This window comes from Oncorhynchus keta, chromosome 17, assembly GCF_023373465.1.
Source record: "Oncorhynchus keta strain PuntledgeMale-10-30-2019 chromosome 17, Oket_V2, whole genome shotgun sequence".
Lineage (NCBI taxonomy): Eukaryota > Metazoa > Chordata > Actinopteri > Salmoniformes > Salmonidae > Oncorhynchus > Oncorhynchus keta.
The window spans coordinates 56,608,104-56,630,603 of NC_068437.1; the positions used below are offsets into that span (position 1 = coordinate 56,608,104).

At 44.3% G+C, this 22,500-nt stretch overlaps 1 protein-coding gene across 3 annotated transcripts in view; it reads left to right on the forward strand.

Moving 5' to 3' along the window:
• Nucleotides 1-22,500, forward strand: part of atp8b4 (ATPase phospholipid transporting 8B4) — an 86,477-nt gene that overhangs the window by 28,985 nt on the left and 34,992 nt on the right. For all 3 annotated transcript variants that reach the window (XM_052466592.1, XM_052466593.1, XM_052466594.1), the window contains 8 exons: nt 12,767-12,849; nt 13,927-14,085; nt 14,741-14,829; nt 15,065-15,267; nt 19,349-19,469; nt 19,604-19,691; nt 19,836-19,879; nt 20,007-20,172. In XM_052466592.1, the coding sequence (XP_052322552.1) occupies nt 12,767-12,849; nt 13,927-14,085; nt 14,741-14,829; nt 15,065-15,267; nt 19,349-19,469; nt 19,604-19,691; nt 19,836-19,879; nt 20,007-20,172 (953 nt within the window). The remainder of the gene's footprint in view (nt 1-12,766; nt 12,850-13,926; nt 14,086-14,740; nt 14,830-15,064; nt 15,268-19,348; nt 19,470-19,603; nt 19,692-19,835; nt 19,880-20,006; nt 20,173-22,500) is intronic.

The following is a 22,500-nucleotide window of genomic DNA, read 5'->3' on the forward strand; positions in this document are numbered from 1 at the left end:
CACAGTAGAAAAAATGGGCAGTCTATATACAATGTGTGCAAAGGCATGAGGAGGTAGGCGAATAATACAATTTTGCAGATTAACACTGGAGTGATAAATGATCAGATGGGCATGTACAGGTAGAGATATTGGTGTGCAAAAGAGCAGAAAAGTAAATAAATAAAAACAGTATAAAAACAGTATGGGAATGAGGTAGGTGAAAAAGGGTGAGCTATTTACCTATAGACTATGTACAGCTGCAGCGATCGGTTAGCTGCTCGGATAGCTGATGTTTGAAGTTGGTGAGGAGATAAAAGTCTCAACTTCAGCGATTTTGCAATTCGTTCCAGTCACAGGCAGCAGAGTACTGGAACGAAAGGCGGCCAAATGAGGTGTTGGCTTTAGGGATGATCAGTGAGATACACCTGCTGGAGCGCGTGCTACGGATGGGTGTTGCCATCGTGACCAGTGAACTGAGATAAGGCGGAGCTTTACCTAGCATGGACTTGTAAATGACCTGGAGCCAGTGGGTCTGGCGGCGAATATGTAGTGAGGGCCAGCCGACTAGAGCATACAAGTCGCAGTGGTGGGTGGTATAAGGTGCTTTAGTGACAAAACGGATGGCACTGTGATAGACTGCATCCAGTTTGCTGAGTAGAGTGTTGGAAGCCATTTTGTAGATGACATCGCCAAAGTCGAGGATCGGTAGGATAGTCAGTTTTACTAGGGTAAGCTTGGCAGCGTGAGTGAAGGAGGCTTTGTTGCGGAATAGAAAGCCGACTCTGGATTTGATTTTTTGATTGGAGATGTTTGATGTGAGTCTGGAAGGAGAGTTTGCAGTCTAGCCAGACACCTAGGTACTTATAGATGTCCACATATTCAAGGTTGGAACCATCCAGGGTGGTGATGCTAGTCGGGCATGCGGGTGCAGGCAGCGATCGGTTGAAAAGCATGCATTTGGTTTTACTCGCGTTTAAGAGCAGTTGGAGGCCACGGAAGGAGTGCTGTATGGCATTGAAGCTCGTTTGGAGGTTTGATAGCACAGTGTCCAATGACGGGCCGAAAGTATATAGAATGGTGTCGTCTGCGTAGAGGTGGATCAGGGAATCGCCCGCAGCAAGAGCAACATCATTGATATATACAGAGAAAGAGTCGGCCCGAGAATTGAACCCTGTGGCACCCCCATAGAGACTGCCAGAGGACCGGACAGCATGCCCTCTGATTTGACACACTGAACTCTGTCTGCAAAGTAATTGGTGAACCAGGCAAGGCAGTCATCCGAAAAACCGAGGCTGTTGAGTCTGCCGATAAGAATTTGGTGATTGACAGAGTCGAAAGCCTTGGCGAGGTCGATGAAGACGGCTGCACAGTACTGTCTTTTATCGATGGCGGTTATGATATCATTTAGTACCTTGAGTGTGGCTGAGGTGCACCCGTGACCGGCTCGGAAACCAGATTGCACAGCGGAGAAGGTACGGTGGGATTCGAGATGGTCAGTGACCTGTTTGTTGACTTGGCTTTCGAAGACCTTAGATAGGCAGGGCAGGATGGATATAGGTCTATAGCAGTTTGGGTCCAGGGTGTCTCCTCCTTTGAAGAGGGGATGACTGCGGCAGCTTTCAATCCTTGGGGATCTCAGACGATATGAAAGAGAGGTTGAACAGGCTGGTAATAGGGGTTGCGACAATGGCGGCAGATAGTTTCAGAAATAGCGGGTCCAGATTGTCAAGCCCAGCTGATTTGTACGGGTCCAGGTTTTGCAGCTCTTTCAGAACATCTGCTATCTGGATTTGGGTAAAGGAGAACCTGGAGAGGCTTGGGTGAGGAACTACGGGGCGGAGCTGTTGGCCGAGTTGGAGTAGCCAGGCGGAAGGCATGGCCAGCCGTTGAGAAAGTGCTTATTGAAGTTTTCGATAATCATGGATTTATCGGTGGAGACCGTGTTTCCTAGCCTCAGTGCAGTGGGCAGCTGGGAGGAGGTGCTCTTGTTCTCCATGGACTTCACAGTGTCCCAGAACTTTTTGGAGTTGGAGCTACAGGATGCAAACTTTTGCCTGAAGAAGCTGGCCTTAGCTTTCCCTGACTGACTGCGTGTATTGGTTCCTGACTTCCCTGAACAGTTGCATATCACGGGGCTATTCGATGCTATTGCAGTCCGCCACAGGATGTTTTTGTGCTGGTCGAGGGCAGTCAGGTCTGGAGTGAACCAAGGGCTGTATCTGTTCTTGGTTCTGCATTTTTGAACGGAGCATGCTTATCCAAAATGGTGAGGAAGTTACTTTTAAAGAATGACCAGGCATCCTCAACTGACGGGATGAGGTCAATGTCCTTCCAGGATACACGGGCCAGGTCGATTAGAAAGGCCTGCTCACAGAAGTGTTTTAGGGAGCGTTTGACAGTGATGAGGGTGGTCGTTTGACTGCGGCTCCGTGGCGGATACAGGCGATGAGGCAGTGATCGCTGAGATCCTGGTTGAAGACAGCGGAGGTATATTTGGAGGGCCAGTTGGTCAGGATGGCGTCTATGAGGTGCCCTTGTTTACAGAGTTAGGGTTGTACCTGGTGGGTTCCTTGATGATTTGCGTGAGATTGAGGGCATCTAGCTTAGATTGTAGGACTGCCGGGGTGTTAAGCATATCCCAGTTTAGGTCACCTAACAGGACAAACTCTGAAGCTAGATGGGGGCGATCAATTCACAAATGGTGTCCAGGGCACAGCTGGGAGCTGACGGGGGTCGGTAGCAGGCGGCAACAGTGAGAGACTTGTTTCTGGAGAGAGTAATTTTCAAAATTAGTAGTTCAAACTGTTTGGGTATGGACCTGGAAAGTATGACATTACTTTGCAGGCTATCTCTGCAGTAGACTGCGACTCCGCCCCCTTTGGCAGTTCTATCTTGACGGAAGATGTTATAGTTGGGTATGGAAATCTCTGAATTTTGGTGGCCTTCCTGAGCCAGGATTCAGACACGGCAAGGACATCAGGGTTAGCAGAGTGTGCTAAAGCAGTGAGTAAAACAAACTTAGGGAGGAGGCTTCTGATGTTGACATGCATAAAACCAAGACTTTTTCGATCACAGAAGTCAACAAATGAGGGTACCTGGGGACATGCAGGGCCTGGGTTTACCTCCACATCACCCGCGGAACAGAGAAGGTGTAGTATGAGGGGTGCGGCTAAAGGCTATCAAAACTGGTCGCCTAGAGCGTTGGGGGCAGAGGATAAGAGGAGCAGGTTTCTGGGCATGGTAGAATATATTCAGGGCATAATGCGCAGACAGGGGTATGGTGGGGTGCGGGTACAGCGGAGGTAAGCCCAGGCACTGGGTGATGATGAGAGAGGTTGTATCTCTGGACATGCTGGTTGTAATGGGTGAGGTCACCGCATGTGTGGGGGGTGGGACAAAGGAGGTAACAGGGGTATGCAGAGTGGATCTAGGGGCTCCATTGTGAACTAAAACAATGATAACTAACCTGAACAACAGTATACAAGGCATATTGACATTTGGGAGAGACATACAGCGAGGCATACAGTAATCACAGGTGTTGAATTGGGAAAGCTAGCTAAAAACAGTAGGCGAGGCTAATCAGCTAGCACAACAAACAGCAGGTAAAATGGCGTTGACTAGGCAACTGGGTCGACAGATAAAACAAACAAGCAGAATGGAGTACCGTGATTAATGGACAGTCAGCGTCGTCAGCTATGTAGCCAAGAGATCAGTGTCCAGGGGCAGCGGTGGATGGGCAGGGAAGCTGGGCTGGCGAGTGTTATCCAGGTTTTAAAAAAAAAAAAAAACTAACAATGACTAAATAGCTTGTAGCTAGTTAGCTGGTTAGCGTCTGGAGGTTCTTGAGTGTGTCATAAAAATAAAATAAAAATTAAAGGTGATAGCGATTCCGTATCACAGTGGGTGAGCAGGTTTCCGGAAGGTATAAACAAAATAAAAATCAAAGAGATAGAAAGTAAATGGGTTCAGAGTGTTTAGAACGCAGTGAGCCAGATGGTTAGCAGGCCTGTGCTAACAAGCTAACAGTTCGTAGGCCCGGGCTAGACAAGCTAACCGTTAGCAGGCCGAATTAGCAAGCAGGGAGATAGCGAGGGCTAGAGAGCTAACCTTTGGGGACGTCGCGATGGGGTGAGTCTGTTTATTCCTCTTCTTGCGGTGACATCGACAGACCGGTCGTGGGCCCGGGTAATTGTAGCCCAGGAGTATGCTACAGGTGCTCTAGTGCGCTGGGTGAGCTGGAGACACAGCGTTTCAAGCTCGCGGGCCTTGGCCAGCAGATGGATCTTTGGCGATGTCGCAACGAAAAAGCCTGTTGAAACCACCTCGGACGAATATGTCGGCGGACCAGTCGTGATGGATCGGCGGGGCTCCGTGTCGGCAGTAAAGGGTCCAGGCCAATTGGCAAAGAGGTATTGTTGGGCCTCTTCGGCTAGTCGGGAGATGGGCTTAGCTCAAGGCTAACTGTAGCTTGTTTTGGGACAGAGGCGTTAGCCAGGAGTAGCCACTCGGATTGCAGCTAGCTAGTTGCGATGATCCGGTGTAAAGGTTCAGAGCTTGCGGTAGGAATCCGGAGATGTGGTAGAGAAAGAGCAGTCTGATATGCTCTGGGTTGATGTCGCTGGTGTCCTAGTTAGCTTTGAAGACCGCTAGCAATGGCTAACTGAGTAGTAGCTAGTTAGCTGGCTAGCTTCTGACGGTTCTAAAGTAAAGTATAGAAAAAGCAGATCCGTACCACATTGGGTGATGCGGGTTGCAGGAGAGTATATTCAGCTCTAGTTTGAAAGTGAGATTAAAATATGTACGAAATATATACAGAAAAAAAAAAAAAAAAAACGAAGAAAACTATATTTACACTAGACAGGACGGGACAAGACAAAACACACGTCGATTGCTACTTAAAGAGCAGCAGTAATTGACAATAGCGGGGATTTATACAGGTGGTACCGGTACAGAGTCAATTTAAATATATATATATATATTTCACCTTTATTTAACCAGGTAGTCTAGTTGAGAACAGGTAGTTGAGAACATTTACAACTGCGACCTGGCCAAGATAAAGCATAGCAGTGCCACAAAAACAACAACACAGAGTTACACATAAACAAACATACAGTCAATAACACAATAGAAAAAAGTATATATACAGTGTGTGCAAATGAGGTAAGATAATTACAATGTGCAGGGGCACCGGTGTCGAGGTAATTGAGGCAATTTGTACATGTAGGTAAAGTTATTAAAGTGACTATGCATAGATGATAAACAGAGAGTAGCTGTCACTCCCTGACCATAGAGAGCCATTGTTTCTCTATGGTGTTGTAGGTCAGGGCGTGACTAGGGGGTAGTCTAGTTTATTTTTTCTATGTTGTGTTCTAGTTTATTTTTCTATGTTGGTGTTTTGTATGATTCCCAATTAGAGGCAGCTGGTAATCGTTGTCTCTAATTGGGGATCATATTTAAGTGGCAATTTTTCCCACCTGTGTTTGTGGGATATTATTTCGTGTTTGTGCTGAAACCCAGGCTACATGCCTTTAATTGTGCCCCTGAAATGTTTCGTATCACAGTCATCTTTACAATGACACATCACTCAGTCCAGACCATTGACATTCAGGGTAAACACACAGAGGATATAGTGGTTAGAGTGGTTACAGCGTTTAGAGTGTTGGACTAGTAACCGGAAGGTTGCGAGTTCAAACCCCCGAGCTGACAAGGTACAAATCTGTCGTTCTGCCCCTGAACAGGCAGTTAACCCACTGTTCCCAGGCCGTCATTGAAAATAAGAATATGTTCTTAACTGACTTGCCTTGTTAAATAAAGGTAAAAAAAATATATATAATAAAGATGTGGAACTAAACATCCGCTGTGCCTTTGTCCGTCTCTCCTCGCGTTCGTTATTCTCCAACAAGTGTTTAAAGACCTTGATTGTATAATTCTAACATTAGATTATTCAAATATGGAATTACAAATCTCCAAACTTCTTTTTGTTTGGTTTTATAGCACTATGTAATGCTCCAGGGCTATTTCCGTTAGCATTTTGGCTAACGTTTTTCTAGATTTAGAACATTAGACAACAAGCTAACGTTACCCTTTAAATCTATCGCAGCAAATACTTACATTATTTAAGCATACAGTGCCTTCAGAAAGTATTCACACCCCTTGACTTTTTCCACATTTTGTTGTGTTACAACCTGAGTTTAAAATGGATTACATTTGAGATGTTGTGTCGCTGGCAATAACCTAAAACACAAGGCCAAATATACATTGGAGTTGGTTACCTAGACATTGAATGTTCCTGAGTGGCCTAGTTACCTTTTTGACTTACACTATCGGTCAAAAGTTTGGACACACCTACTCATTTAAGGGTTTTTTCTTCATTTGTTCTATTTTCTACATTGTAGAATAATAGTGAAGACATCAAAACTATGAAATAACACATATGTAAACATGTAGTAACCAAAGAAGTGTTAAACAAATGAAAATATATTTTAGATTTGAGATTCTTCAAATATCCACCCTTTTCCTTGATGACAGCTTTGCACACTCTTGGCTTTCTCTCAACCGGCTTTATGAGGTAGACACCTGGAATGAATTTAAATTAACAGTTGTGCCTTCTTAAAACTTAATTTGTGGAATTATTTCCTTCTTAATGTGTTTGAGCCAATCAGTTGTGTTGTGACAAGGTCAGGGTGGTATACAGAAGAGCCCTATTTGGTAAAAGACCAAGTCCATATTATGACAAGAACAGCTCAAATAAGCAAAGCAAAATGACAGTCCATCATTGCTTCATCACATGAAGGTCAGTCAATCCGGAAAATTTCAAGAACTTTTAACCTTTCTTTGAATGCAGTCGCAAAAACCATCAAGCGCTCTGATGAAACTGGCTCTCATGAGGACCCGCCACAGGAAAGGAAGACCCAGAGTTACCTCTGCTGCTGCGGATAAGCTCATTAGAGTTACCAGCCTCAGAAATTGCAGCCCAAATAAATGCTTCACAGAGTTCAAGTAACAGACACATCTCAACATCAACTGTTCCGAGGAGACTGCGTGAATCAGGCCTTCATGGTCTAATTTCTGCAAAGAAAACACTACTAAAGGACACCAATAATAAGAGACTTGGTTGGGCCAAGAAACCTGAGCAATGGACATTAGACCGGTGGAAATCTGTCCTTTGGTCAATACCTTGACCTCAACCAAATTGAGATGGTTTGGGATGAATTTGACCACAAAGTGAAGGAAAAGCAGCCAACAAGTGTTCAGCATATGTGGGAACTCCTTCAAGACTGTTGGGAAAAGCATTCCAGGTGAAGCTGGTTGAGAGAATGCCAAGCGTCTGTCATCAGGGCAAAAGGTGACTATTTGAAGAATCTAAAATCTAAAATATATTTTCATTCGTTTACCACTTTTTTGGGGGGATTCTACATGATTTACGTATTTTAAATTAATTTTGAATTCAGGCTGTAACACAACAAAATGTGGGATAAGTAAATGGGCATGAATACTTTCTGAAGGCACTAATGTGTTGCAGAACCGTGATTACAATATTTTCTGTATATTCAGAATATTGACAACAACAAAAAACCTCTTAAAAGGGTTTAGCCATCAGTGACGGAGTTGACAACAGACACCCAAAACAGACACCTCTTAAAAGGGTTTAGCCATCAGTGACGGAGTTGACAACAGACACTCAAAACAGACACCTCTTAAAAGGGTTTTAGCCATCAGTGACGGAGTTGACAACAGACACCCAAAACAGACACCTCTGAAAAGGGTTTAGCCATCAGTGACGGAGTTGACAACAGACACCCAAAACAGACGCCTCTTAAAAGGGTTTAGCCATCAGTGACGGAGTTGACAACAGACCCCCAAAACAGACACCTCTTAAAAGGGTTTTAGCCATCAGTGACGGAGTTGACAACAGACCCTCAAAACAGACACCTCTTAAAAGGGTTTAGCCATCAGTGACGGAGTTGACAACAGACCCTCAAAACAGACACCTCTTAAAAGGGTTTAGCCATCAGTGATGGAGTTGACAACAGACACCCAAAACAGACACCTCTTAAAAGGGTTTTAGCCATCAGTGACGGAGTTGACAACAGACCCTCAAAACAGACACCTCTTAAAAGGGTTTAGCCATCAGTGACGGAGTTGACAACAGACACCCAAAACAGACACCTCTTAAAAGGGTTTTAGCCATCAGTGACGGAGTTGACAACAGACACTCAAAACAGACACCTCTTAAAAGGGTTTTAGCCATCAGTGACGGAGTTGACAACAGACACTCAAAACAGACACCTCTTAAAAGGGTTTAGCCATCAGTGACGGAGTTGACAACAGACACCCAAAACAGACACCTCTTAAAGGGTTTTAGCCATCAGTGACGGAGTTGACAACAGACACTCAAAACAGACACCTCTTAAAAGGGTTTAGCCATCAGTGACGGAGTTGACAACAGACCCTCAAAACAGACACCTCTTAAAAGGGTTTAGCCATCAGTGATGGAGTTGACAACAGACACCCAAAACAGACACCTCTTAAAAGGGTTTTAGCCATCAGTGACGGAGTTGACAACAGACCCTCAAAACAGACACCTCTTAAAAGGGTTTAGCCATCAGTGACGGAGTTGACAACAGACACCCAAAACAGACACCTCTTAAAAGGGTTTTAGCCATCAGTGACGGAGTTGACAACAGACACTCAAAACAGACACCTCTTAAAAGGGTTTTAGCCATCAGTGACGGAGTTGACAACAGACACTCAAAACAGACACCTCTTAAAAGGGTTTAGCCATCAGTGACGGAGTTGACAACAGACACCCAAAACAGACACCTCTTAAAAGGGTTTTAGCCATCAGTGACGGAGTTGACAACAGACACTCAAAACAGACACCTCTTAAAAGGGTTTAGCCATCAGTGACGGAGTTGACAACAGACACTCAAAACAGACACCTCTTAAAAGGGTTTAGCCATCAGTGATGGAGTTGACAACAGACACTCAAAACAGACACCTCTTAAAAGGGTTTAGCCATCAGTGACGGAGTTGACAACAGACACTCAAAACAGACACCTCTTAAAAGGGTTTAGCCATCAGTGACGGAGTTGACAACAGACACCCAAAACAGACACCTCTTAAAAGGGTTTAGCCATCAGTGACGGAGTTGACAACAGACACTCAAAACAGACACCTCTTAAAAGGGTTTAGCCATCAGTGACGGAGTTGACAACAGACACTCAAAACAGACACCTCTTAAAAGGGTTTAGCCATCAGTGACGGAGTTGACAACAGACACTCAAAACAGACACCTCTTAAAAGGGTTTAGCCATCAGTGACGGAGTTGACAACAGACACTCAAAACAGACACCTCTGAAAAGGGTTTAGCCATCAGTGACGGAGTTGACAACAGACACCCAAAACAGACACCTCTTAAAAGGGTTTTAGCCATCAGTGACGGAGTTGACAACAGACACTCAAAACAGACACCTCTTAAAAGGGTTTTAGCCATCAGTGACGGAGTTGACAACAGACACTCAAAACAGACACCTCTTAAAAGGGTTTAGCCATCAGTGACGGAGTTGACAACAGACACTCAAAACAGACACCTCTTAAAAGGGTTTAGCCATCAGTGACGGAGTTGACAACAGACACCCAAAACAGACACCTCTTAAAAGGGTTTAGCCATCAGTGACGGAGTTGACAACAGACACCCAAAACAGACACCTCTTAAAAGGGTTTAGCCATCAGTGACGGAGTTGACAACAGACACTCAAAACAGACGCCTCTTAAAAGGGTTTAGCCATCAGTGACGGAGTTGACAACAGACACTCAAAACAGACGCCTCTTAAAAGGGTTTTAGCCATCAGTGACGGAGTTGACAACAGACACTCAAAACAGACACCTCTTAAAAGGGTTTAGCCATCAGTGACGGAGTTGACAACAGACACTCAAAACAGACACCTCTTAAAAGGGTTTAGCCATCAGTGACGGAGTTGACAACAGACACTCAAAACAGACGCCTCTTAAAAGGGTTTAGCCATCAGTGATGGAGTTGACAACAGACACTCAAAACAGACACCTCTTAAAAGGGTTTTAGCCATCAGTGACGGAGTTGACAACAGACACTCAAAACAGACACCTCTTAAAAGGGTTTAGCCATCAGTGACGGAGTTGACGACAGACACTCAAAACAGACGCCTCTTAAAAGGGTTTAGCCATCAGTGACGGAGTTGACAACAGACACTCAAAACAGACACCTCTTAAAGGGGTTTAGCCATCAGTGACGGAGTTGACAACAGACACCCAAAACAGACACCTCTTAAAAGGGTTTAGCCATCAGTGACGGAGTTGACAACATACACTCAAAACAGACACCTCTTAAAAGGGGTTTAGCCATCAGTGACGGAGTTGACAACAGACACCCAAAACAGACACCACTTAAAAGGGTTTAGCCATCAGTGACGGAGTTGACAACAGACACCCAAAACAGACACCTCTTAAAAGGGTTTAGCCATCAGTGACGGAGTTGACAACAGACACTCAAAACAGACACCTCTTAAAAGGGTTTAGCCATCAGTGACGGAGTTGACAACAGACACTCAAAACAGACACCTCTTAAAAGGGTTTTAGCCATCAGTGACGGAGTTGACAACAGACCCTCAAAACAGACACCTCTTAAAAGGGTTTAGCCATCAGTGACGGAGTTGACAACAGACCCCCAAAACAGACACCTCTTAAAAGGGTTTAGCCATCAGTGACGGAGTTGACAACAGACACTCAAAACAGACACCTCTGAAAAGGGTTTAGCCATCAGTGACGGAGTTGACAACAGACCCTCAAAACAGACACCTCTTAAAAGGGTTTTAGCCATCAGTGATGGAGTTGACAACAGACACTCAAAACAGACGCCTCTTAAAAGGGTTTAGCCATCAGTGACGGAGTTGACAACAGACACCCAAAACAGACACCTCTTAAAAGGGTTTAGCCATCAGTGACGGAGTTGACAACAGACACTCAAAACAGACGCCTCTTAAAAGGGTTTAGCCATCAGTGACGGAGTTGACAACAGACACCCAAAACAGACACCTCTTAAAAGGGTTTAGCCATCAGTGACAGAGTTGACAACAGACACCCAAAACAGACACCTCTTAAAAGGGTTTTAGCCATCAGTGACGGAGTTGACAACAGACACCCAAAACAGACACCTCTTAAAAGGGTTTAGCCATCAGTGACGGAGTTGACAACAGACACCCAAAACAGACACCTCTTAAAAGGGTTTTAGCCATCAGTGACGGAGTTGACAACAGACACCCAAAACAGACACCTCTTAAAAGGGTTTTAGCCATCAGTGACGGAGTTGACAACAGACACCCAAAACAGACACCTCTTAAAAGGGTTTAGCCATCAGTGACGGAGTTGACAACAGACACTCAAAACAGACACCTCTTAAAAGGGTTTTAGCCATCAGTGACGGAGTTGACAACAGACACCCAAAACAGACACCTCTTAAAAGGGTTTAGCCATCAGTGACGGAGTTGACAACAGACACTCAAAACAGACACCTCTTAAAAGGGTTTTAGCCATCAGTGACGGAGTTGACAACAGACACTCAAAACAGACACCTCTTAAAAGGGTTTAGCCATCAGTGACGGAGTTGACAACAGACACCCAAAACAGACACCTCTTAAAAGGGTTTAGCCATCAGTGACGGAGTTGACAACAGACACCCAAAACAGACACCTCTTAAAAGGGTTTAGCCATCAGTGACGGAGTTGACAACAGACACTCAAAACAGACACCTCTTAAAAGGGTTTAGCCATCAGTGACGGAGTTGACAACAGACACCCAAAACAGACACCTCTTAAAAGGGTTTAGCCATCAGTGACGGAGTTGACAACAGACACTCAAAACAGACACCTCTTAAAAGGGTTTAGCCATCAGTGACGGAGTTGACAACAGACACTCAAAACAGACACCTCTTAAAAGGGTTTAGCCATCAGTGACGGAGTTGACAACAGACACTCAAAACAGACACAAGTTTAAAGATGAACATTTGTAAAATATGGAAAAATGTTTCCTTTGAAAATCCCCAATAAAAACACAACTATTCTATTCGATCTTTCAGCACTCTGACGGAGTTGACGTTATTAAAATAATCTGACAGAGGTCATGTTTTATGTAGTTGTCACATCCATCATTTAAGTGGACCCTAGGCACTTTACAAAAACAACATCCCACAACGCAGGTGGGAAAAGGGACACACTAAGTATGGTCCCCAATTAGAGGCAACGATATACAGCTGCCTCCAATTGGGAACCATACTTAGACACCAATATAGAACTAAAATAACTAGAACCCCCATAGTCACGCCCTGACCTACAACACTTATAGAGAACCCCGAGGGCTCTCTATGGTCAGGGCGTGACAGTAGTTGACAAAAATATAATTTTTATTTTTCATTTAAGTGGTATACACAGTAGCAATGGATGTCCCGACTTTCAATCATATCTGAGCTAATTTCCTGCTATTTTACACATTTTGCCATGAGGCTGAGTAAAATGTTTGTAATTTTAAAGCTAATTTCTTATGGCTTATGAAGTGGTACTTTCTTGTACTTCAACATTGTTGGTAGCTAACAGTGCCGATGCAGTGCTTGTTTTATTGAATCTCAAAGAAACAAACCAACAAAAATAATAATAATAATTACTGTCATAATACCATTTTTACATGTACTTTCTAAGCAAATATATGGTAAACTTATTCTTGTACTGTACAATAAAATGCCAATGTTTCTGCATAGGGAGACCAATCTGAAGGTTCGTCAGGCTTTGACTGTGACCTCAGACTTGGGAGCAGACATAACAAAGCTGGCTGACTTCAATGGTAACAGTATAACCATTTATGCTGCATTCTGTGTGTATTAAAATAACGAGACATCTGTAGTCTATATAACGTTACCGTGGCTCTCTCTTCCTGGTATTTGACCTTGGATTGTCTGGTTGTTGCTATGACGAACTCAGGGGTCATTTTTGTCTGATACTTGAGTGTCTATTTGGAGGCTGTTTTGAGGTAAGTGGAGCTGCTGTTTCCATGGTTCGGGCACGTCCTTGTGTCTTACTGTTGTGCTGTTTTGAGGTAAGTGGAGCGGCTGTTTCCATGGTTCGGGCACGTCCTCGTGTCTTACTGTTGTGCTGTTTTGAGGTAAGTGGAGGGGCTGTTTCCATGGTTCGGGCACGTCCTTGTGTCTTACTGTTGTGCTGTTTTGAGGTAAGTGGAGCGGCTGTTTCCATGGTTCGGGCACGTCCTTGTGTCTTACTGTTGTGCTGTTTTGAGGTAAGTGGAGCGGCTGTTTCCATGGTTCGGGCACGTCCTCGTGTCTTACTGTTGTGCTGTTTTGCTCTCCTGTGTGATTACTATGGAATGTCTGATCTGGAGATAGAGCTGGTCTCAGTAACTAGTGAAAATGAAGGCGAAGAGTTAGTGTATGTTGTGCTTGTCTGGGAACATTTTGTGTTTTTCGTCATAGACTTACATATATTTGAGTTTCATTAGGTCTGTGTGTGTTCATGCTATACGCCTGTGTACATATATATATGTGTGCAATTATCTTTTTCCCTTTTATGTAGTTTTTCTATTATTTATTTTTTTACAACGTAGGAGGCCCAGGTTTAAATCCCTGTTGTCTCTGTTGGGGTAGTATTGACACTGACAATACCATGTCATACAACATAAAGCACATAGAAGACAGAGAAACAGACAAGAGTAAACATCTTGCTGACTACGCGAACCGCATAGAAATAGAATAACTAGAAGGGGTTCATTCCAATTCAAGTCAACTGTTATGTTATGGCTTTACCCATTCTAGCAGTTATACTTCTATGGTAGATGTCTTGATGCTGCCTGCTGTGCTGACTGCCTGGCTTCCTGTGGTGAATCGGTGTCAAATATTTTCCTACTCAGGAGAAGTTATCTGTGAGCCTCCCAACAACAAGCTGGACAAGTTCACAGGTACTCTGTACTGGAGAGATAACAAGTACCCTCTGGATAATGAAAAGATGCTGCTGAGAGGCTGTGTGCTCCGGAACACGGAGTGGTGCTTCGGAATGGTCGTCTTTGCTGGTATGAATGAACAGTCTTGACGTTGTATGGTATTCATATTATGAAGTCATCCGTTATCGGTCAAAATTCTGATGACTTCCTAATATGGATGCCGTGTTATCGCTGTTTTGTTGTCAGGGATTTCACCATGTCTGGCTGGATACCTGTGTACATCTCATTCGACCTCACACTTTTTTTTATTTAAAATTCCCTTTATTTAACTAGGCAAGTCAGTTAAGGATAAATTCTTATTTTCAATGACGGCCTAGGAACAGTGGGTTAACTGCCTTGTTCAGGTGCAGAAGGACAGATTTGTACCTTGTCAGCTCAGGGGTTTGAACTTTCGGTTACTAGTCCAACGCTCTAACCACTAGGCTACCCTGCCGCCCCTCCACTCTAACCACTAGGCTACCCTGCCACCCCAACGAGAGAGTATTCAGGAGTCTCATTTGTAATCAAATCACCTAATGTCGTACAGGGTTGTTGTATGTTCATGTTTAATTGCTACCAATTACATTTAGTGTATCTCTGTCACTTCACGTGGCTAAGATTTAACACCCATCTGACCAACACGTACCGACCCTGAACGGTCAGATCGTTGATATAGCTAGCAGCTTCTCTCTTCTTTATTGTCGTCCTCTACGTGATGTGTGATTCCTTTCCTTTACTCCTCTAGGGCTGCAAACCAAACTGATGCAGAACTGTGGGAGGACTAAATTCAAAAGGACCAGCATTGATAAACTGATGAACACTTTAGTTTTATGGGTGAGTACTTTTTTCCAACATCGTCTGAAGTGCTCAAAAAAAAAAGAAGAAGAACATTGCCTTTTTTGATGGTTAAAAAAATATAAAATGTCCTTGTTGCAACTGGCTCAACGTACATAGTTGCCTAGTTTAATAAAGGTTAAATAAAATGAATTAATGAATTAAAATGTGAAGTTCTAACTGTTTATGAAATGGTGCTAGTATTGAATACCAACTTGCTGATCTCTACTGGCAGATATTTGGCTTCCTAGTCTGCATGGGTGTGATCCTGGCTATTGGCAACACCATCTGGGAGCAGAAGGGTGGGAGGAGCTTCAGTGTCTATCTCCTGTGGGATGAACCAATCAGAAACAACAATGTGGTGTTCTCTGGGTTCCTCACCTTCTGGTCTTACATCATCATCCTCAACACAATGGTGCCCATCTCTCTCTACGTCAGGTTGGTCGGTCTGTCTGTCTGTCTCGCTCTGTGTCTGTCTGTCTCTCTCTGTGTCTGTCTGTCTGTCTGTCTGTCTGTCTGTCTGTCTGTCTGTCTGTCTGTCTGTCTGTCTGTCTGTCTGTCTGTCTGTCTGTCTGTCTGCCTGCCTGCCTGCCTGCCTGCCTGTCTGTCTGCCTGCCTGTCTGTCTGCCTGCCTGCCTGCCTGCCTGCCTGGTCTTACATCATCATTGTCAACACAGTTGTACTCACCTCTATGTCAGGTACAGAACCAGCAACAGTGGAGATAATTTAATTATTATGGCATTTTTTACTTAAAGCTAGTTTCTTAGCTAGCCATTAGCTACTTAGTTGCTCCATCCATTTGTTTTTACTTAAAGCTAGTTTCTTAGCTAGCTACTAGATGCTTAGTTGCTCCATCCATTTTTTGACTTATAAATTGATGATATATACATCCATTGATTGTTGAAGAATAGAACTTGTAAATTCCTCAACTGTCGTATCAGAACCCAACATAGAAGTCGGTTTGACCCCAATGTTGGTAAACAATGCCAACGTAAACAAACACTGTAGATAGAGCCTCATAACACGGTTCAACTGTAATGGTTGTATCATGTATGGTCAGTCCTTGCATCCATAGCTCTGTCCATGAATTTGAGAGGGGTTACATTTATCCAGGCCGATCCGTCAGCTTTTTACCCAAACAGAGGCTTTGTTATTGTTTCAACAAAAGATTCTATCTTGAACTGAGTTCGATTTAACTCACCTATTAGTTTAACTACCTCACATCTTAACTAAACTTTTAGCTTAACTCACCTCTTAGCTTAACTCAGCTCTTATCTTAACTCAACTCTTAGCTTAACTTACCACTTAGCTTAACTCAACTCTTAGCTTAACTTACCACTTAGCTTAACTCAGCTCTTAGCTTAACTCAGCTCTCAGCTTAACTCAACTCTTAGCTTAACTTACCACTTAGCTCAACTCAACTCTTAGCTTAACTTACCGCTTAGCTTAACTCAACTCAACTCTTAGCTTAACTCAGCTCTCAGCTTAACTCAACTCGACCAGCACAAAAACATCCTGTGGCGGACTGCAATAGCATCGAATAGCCCCGTGATATGCAACTGTTCAGGGAAGTCAGGAACCAATACACGCAGTCAGTCAGGAAAGCTAAGGCCAGCTTCTTCAGGCAAAAGTTTGCATCCTGTAGCTCCAACTCCAAAAGTTCTGGGACACTGTGAAGTCCATGGAGAACAAGAGCACCTCCTCTCAGCTGCCCACTGCACTGAGGCTAGGAAACACGGTCTCCACCGATAAATCCATGATTATCGAAAACTTCAATAAGCACTTCTCAACGGCTGGCCATGCCTTCCGCCTGGCTACTCCAACCTCGGCCAACAGCTCCGCCCCCCCGTAGTTCCTCACCCAAGCCTCTCCAGGTTCTCCTTTACCCAAATCCAGATAGCAGATGTTCTGAAAGAGCTGCAAAACCTGGACCCGTACAAATCAGCTGGGCTTGACAATCTGGACCCGCTATTTCTGAAACTATCTGCCGCCATTGTCGCAACCCCTATCACCAGCCTGTTCAACCTCTCTCTTTCATATCGTCTGAGATCCCCAAGGATTGGAAAGCTGCCGCAGTCATCCCCCTCTTCAAAGGAGGAGACACCCTGGACCCAAACTGCTATAGACCTATATCCATCCTGCCCTGCCTATCTAAGGTCTTGAAAGCCAAGTCAACAAACAGGTCACTGACCATCTCGAATCCCACCGTACCTTCTCCGCTGTGCAATCTGGTTTCCGAGCCGGTCACGGGTGCACCTCAGCCACACTCAAGGTACTAAATGATATCATAACCGCCATCGATAAAAGACAGTACTGTGCAGCCGTCTTCATCGACCTCGCCAAGGCTTTCGACTCTGTCAATCACCAAATTCTTATCGGCAGACTCAACAGCCTCGGTTTTCGGATGACTGCCTTGCCTGGTTCACCAATTACTTTGCAGACAGAGTTCAGTGTGTCAAATCAGAGGGCATGCTGTCCGGTCCTCTGGCAGTCTCTATGGGGGTGCCACAGGGTTCAATTCTCGGGCCGACTCTTTTCTCTGTATATATCAATGATGTTGCTCTTGCTGCGGGCGATTCCCTGATCCACCTCTACGCAGACGACACCATTCTATATACTTTCGGCCCGTCATTGGACACTGTGCTATCAAACCTCCAAACGAGCTTCAATGCCATACAGCACTCCTTCCGTGGCCTCCAACTGCTCTTAAACGCGAGTAAAACCAAATGCATGCTTTTCAACCGATCGCTGCCTGCACCTGCATGCCCGACTAGCATCACCACCCTGGATGGTTCCAACCTTGAATATGTGGACATCTATAAGTACCTAGGTGTCTGGCTAGACTGCAAACTCTCCTTCCAGACTCACATCAAACATCTCCAATCAAAAATCAAATCCAGAGTCGGCTTTCTATTCCGCAACAAAGCCTCCTTCACTCACGCTGCCAAGCTTACCCTAGTAAAACTGACTATCCTACCGATCCTCGACTTCGGCGATGTCATCTACAAAATGGCTTCCAACACTCTACTCAGCAAACTGGATGCAGTCTATCACAGTGCCATCCGTTTTGTCACTAAAGCACCTTATACCACCCACCACTGCGACTTGTATGCTCTAGTCGGCTGGCCCTCACTACATATTCGTCGCCAGACCCACTGGCTCCAGGTCATTTACAAGTCCATGCTAGGTAAAGCTCCGCCTTATCTCAGTTCACTGGTCACGATGGCAACACCCATCCGTAGCACGCGCTCCAGCAGGTGTATCTCACTGATCATCCCTAAAGCCAACACCTCATTTGGCCGCCTTTCGTTCCAGTACTCTGCTGCCTGTGACTGGAACGAATTGCAAAAATCGCTGAAGTTGGAGACTTTTATCTCCCTCACCAACTTCAAACATCAGCTATCCGAGCAGCTAACCGATCGCTGCAGCTGTACATAGTCTATAGGTAAATAGCTCACCCTTATTCACCTGCCTCATTCCCATACTGTTTTTATACTGTTTTTATTTATTTACTTTTCTGCTCTTTTGCACACCAATATCACCAATATCTCTACCTGTACATGCCCATCTGATCATTTATCACTCCAGTGTTAATCTGCAAAATTGTATTATTCGCCTACCTCCTCATGCCTTTTGCACACATTGTATATAGATTGCCCATTTTTTTCTACTGTGTTATTGACTAGTTAATTGTTTATTCCATGTGTAACTCTGTGTTGTCTGTTCACACTGCTATGCTTTATCTTGGCCAGGTCGCAGTTGCAAATGAGAACTTGTTCTCAACTAGCCTACCTGGTTAAATAAAGGTGAAATAAAATTTAAAAAAAATAAAAATTCTTAGCTTGACTCAACTCTTAGCTTGACTCAACTCTTAGCTTGACTCAACTCTTAGCTTGACTCAGCTCTTAGCTTAACTTACCACTTAGCTTAACTCAGCTCTTAGCTTAACTCACCTCTTAGCTTAAGTCAACTCTTAGCTTAACTCAGCTCTTAGCTTAATTCAGCTCTCAGCTTAACTCAACTCTTAGCTTAACTTACCACTTAGCTCAACTCAACTCTTAGCTTAACTCAACTCTTAGCTTAACTCAACTATTAGCTTAACTCAACTCTCAGCTTAACTCAACTCTTAGCTTAACTTACCACTTAGCTCAACTCAACTCTTAGCTTAACTTACCGCTTAGCTTAACTCAACTCTTAGCTTAACTCAACTCTTAGCTTAACTCAGCTCTCAGCTTAACTCAACTCTTAGCTTAACTTACCTCTTAGCTTAACTCAACTCTTAGCTTAACTTACCACTTAGCTCAACTCAACTCTTAGCTTAACTTACCGCTTAGCTTAACTCAACTCAACTCTTAGCTTAACTCAGCTCTCAGCTTAACTCAATTCTTAGCTTGACTCAACTCTTAGCTTGACTCAACTCTTAGCTTGACTCAACTCTTAGCTTGACTCAGCTCTTAGCTTAACTTACCGCTTAGCTTAACTCAACTCTTAACTTACCTTGTACTCCTCTTTGTCTAAGTGTGGAGGTTATTCGTCTGGGCCACAGTTACTTTATTAACTGGGACAGGAAGATGTATTACATCCAGAAGGACACTCCAGCTGAGGCCAGAACCACCACGCTCAATGAGGAGCTGGGCCAGGTGGGTGAACGAGTGGATGGATGAATTCAATTTAACGTATACAGTTATAGATGAACGTTATATATGAACGGATGAATGAATGAAGTTGCTTCGGCCAAGTGACAAAAACAATCCTCGTTGGTCCTTGTTGCCAGGTGGAGTTTATCTTCTCAGACAAGACAGGAACTCTCACACAAAACATCATGGTCTTCAACAAATGCTCCATCAACGGGAAGAGCTACGGTACGATGCGATGCGCATTTGCTTTTGGTTTCCTGCGTACTGTGGTTCCTCTCAAGGTTTCTTCATTCTAGGGTAGTTGTCACGTGCCTCTGTGCTTCTGCACTTTGACTGACTGATTATTTGGTCTCTCTTGTGTCCCTTCAGGTGATGTTTATGATGAGTTCGGCCATAAAGTGGAAATTACAGAGGTGTGAATAAGGAACTGGATGACACAGATAACTACATTATGGACAGTACAAGTTATATATTGCAGTAATTACAATAGTGAAGTTAAACTATAAGTTAGTAACTGTGTTCTGGTCCATCTCCCTCCAGAGAACGGCCTGTGTAGATTTCTCTTTCAACCCTCTGAGTGACAGGAAGTTTAAGTTTCATGACAGTAGCCTGTTGGAGGCCATCAAGATGGAGGAGCCATCAGTGCAGGACTTCTTCAGACTGCTGGCTTTGTGTCATACTGTCATGCCTGAGGAGAAGAATGAAGGTAATGTATAGATAATAAATAGGACAGGCAATGTATAGATAATACATGGGACAGGTAATGCAGAGATAATAAATAGGATATGTAATGTATAGATAATAAATAGGACAGGTAATGTAGTGATAATACATGGGACAGGTAATATTGAGATAATAAATGGTACAGGTAATGTATCGATAATAACTAGGACAGGTAATGTAGAGATAATACATATGACAGGTAATGTAGAGATAATAAATAGGACAGGTAATGTAGAGATAATAAATGGGACAGGTCATGTAGAGATAATAAATATGACAGGTAATGTAGAGATAATAAATAGGACAGGTAATGTATCGATAATAAATAGGACAGGTAATGTAGAGATAATAAATGGGACAGGTCATGTAGAGATAATAAATATGACAGGTAATGTAGAGATAATAAATAGGACAGGTAATGTATCGATAATAAATAGGACAGGTCATGTATCGATAATAAATAGGACAGGTAATGTAGAGATAATACATGGGACAGGTATTGTAGAGATAATAAATAGGACAGGTAATGTAGAGATACTGTACAGCTGTAACCTCAGTGCAGGAGTTCTTTGGACTGATAACCTAAAGGTAACATATAGATAATGTATATATAATTTGTAGATAATGAATAGATAATGACTAGATTTTAACGAGGCTAATCTGAAAACAAGACTCCCTAAATTTGATCAGCATATCGATTGCGCAACCAGGGGTGGAAAAACCTTGGATCATTGTTACTCTAACTTCCGCAACGCATATAAGGCCCTGCCCCGCCCCCTTTTGGAAAAGCTGACCACGACTCCATTTTGTTGATCCCTGCCTACAGACAGAAACTAAAACAAGAGGCTCCCACGCTGAGGTCTGTCCGACCAAGCTGACTCCACACTCCAAGACTGCTTCCATCACGTGGACTGGGATATGTTTCGTATTGCGTCAGTTAACAATATTGACGAATACGCTGATTTGGTGTGCGAGTTCATTAGAACGTGCGTTGAAGAGGTCGTTCCCATAGCAACGATTAAAACATTCCCTAACCAGAAACCGGGGATTGATGGCAGCATTCGCGTGAAACTGAAAGCGCGAACCACTGCTTTTAATCAGGGTAAGGTGTCTGGTAACATGACCGAATACAAACAGTGCAGCTATTCCCTCCGCAAGGCTATCAAACAAGCTAAGCGTCAGTACAGAGACAAAGTAGAATCTCAATTCAAAGGCTCAGACACAAGAGGCATGTGGCAGGGTCTACAGTCAATCACGGACTACAGGAAGAAATCCAGCCCTGTCACGGACCAGGATGTCTTGCTCCCAGGCAGACTAAATAACTTTTTGCCGCTTCGAGGACAATACAGTGACACTGACACGGCCTGCAACGGAAACGTGCGGTCTCTCCTTCACTGCAGCCGAGGTGAGTAAGACATTTAAAAGTGTTAACCCTCGCAAGGCTGCAGGCCCAGACGGCATCCCCAGCCGCGCCCTCAGAGCATGCGCAGACCAGCTGGCCGGTGTGTTTACGGACATATTCAATCAATCCCTATACCAGTCTGCTGTTCCCACATGCTTCAAGAGGGCCACCATTGTTCCTGTTCCCAAGAAAGCTAAGGTAACTGAGCTAAACGACTACCGCCCGTAGCACTCACTTCCGTCATCATGAAGTGCTTTCAAAGACTAGTCAAGGACCATATCACCTCCACCCTACCTGACACCCTAGACCCACTCCAATTTGCTTACCGCCCAAATAGGTCCACAGACGATGCAATCTCAACCACACTGCACACTGCCCTAACCCATCTGGACAAGAGGAATACCTATGTGAGAATGCTGTTCATCGACTACAGCTCGGCATTCAACACCATAGTACCCTCCAAGCTCGTCATCAAGCTCGAGACCCTGGGTCTCGACCCCGCCCTGTGCAACTGGGTACTGGACTTCCTGACGGGCCGCCCCCAGGTGGTGAGGGTAGGCAACAACATCTCCTCCCCGCTGATCCTCAACACTGGGGCCCCACAAGGGTGCGTTCTGAGCCCTCTCCTGTACTTCCTGTTCACCCACGACTGCGTGGCCACGCACGCCTCCAACTCAATCATCAAGTTTGCGGACGACACAACAGTGGTAGGCTTGATTACCAACAACGACGAGACGGCCTACAGGGAGGAGGTGAGGGCCCTCGGAGTGTGGTGTCAGGAAAATAACCTCACACTCAACGTCAACAAAACTAAGGAGATGATTGTGGACTTCAGGAAACAGCAGAGGGAACACCCCCCTATCCACATCGATGGAACAGTAGTGGAGAGGGTAGCAAGTTTTAAGTTCC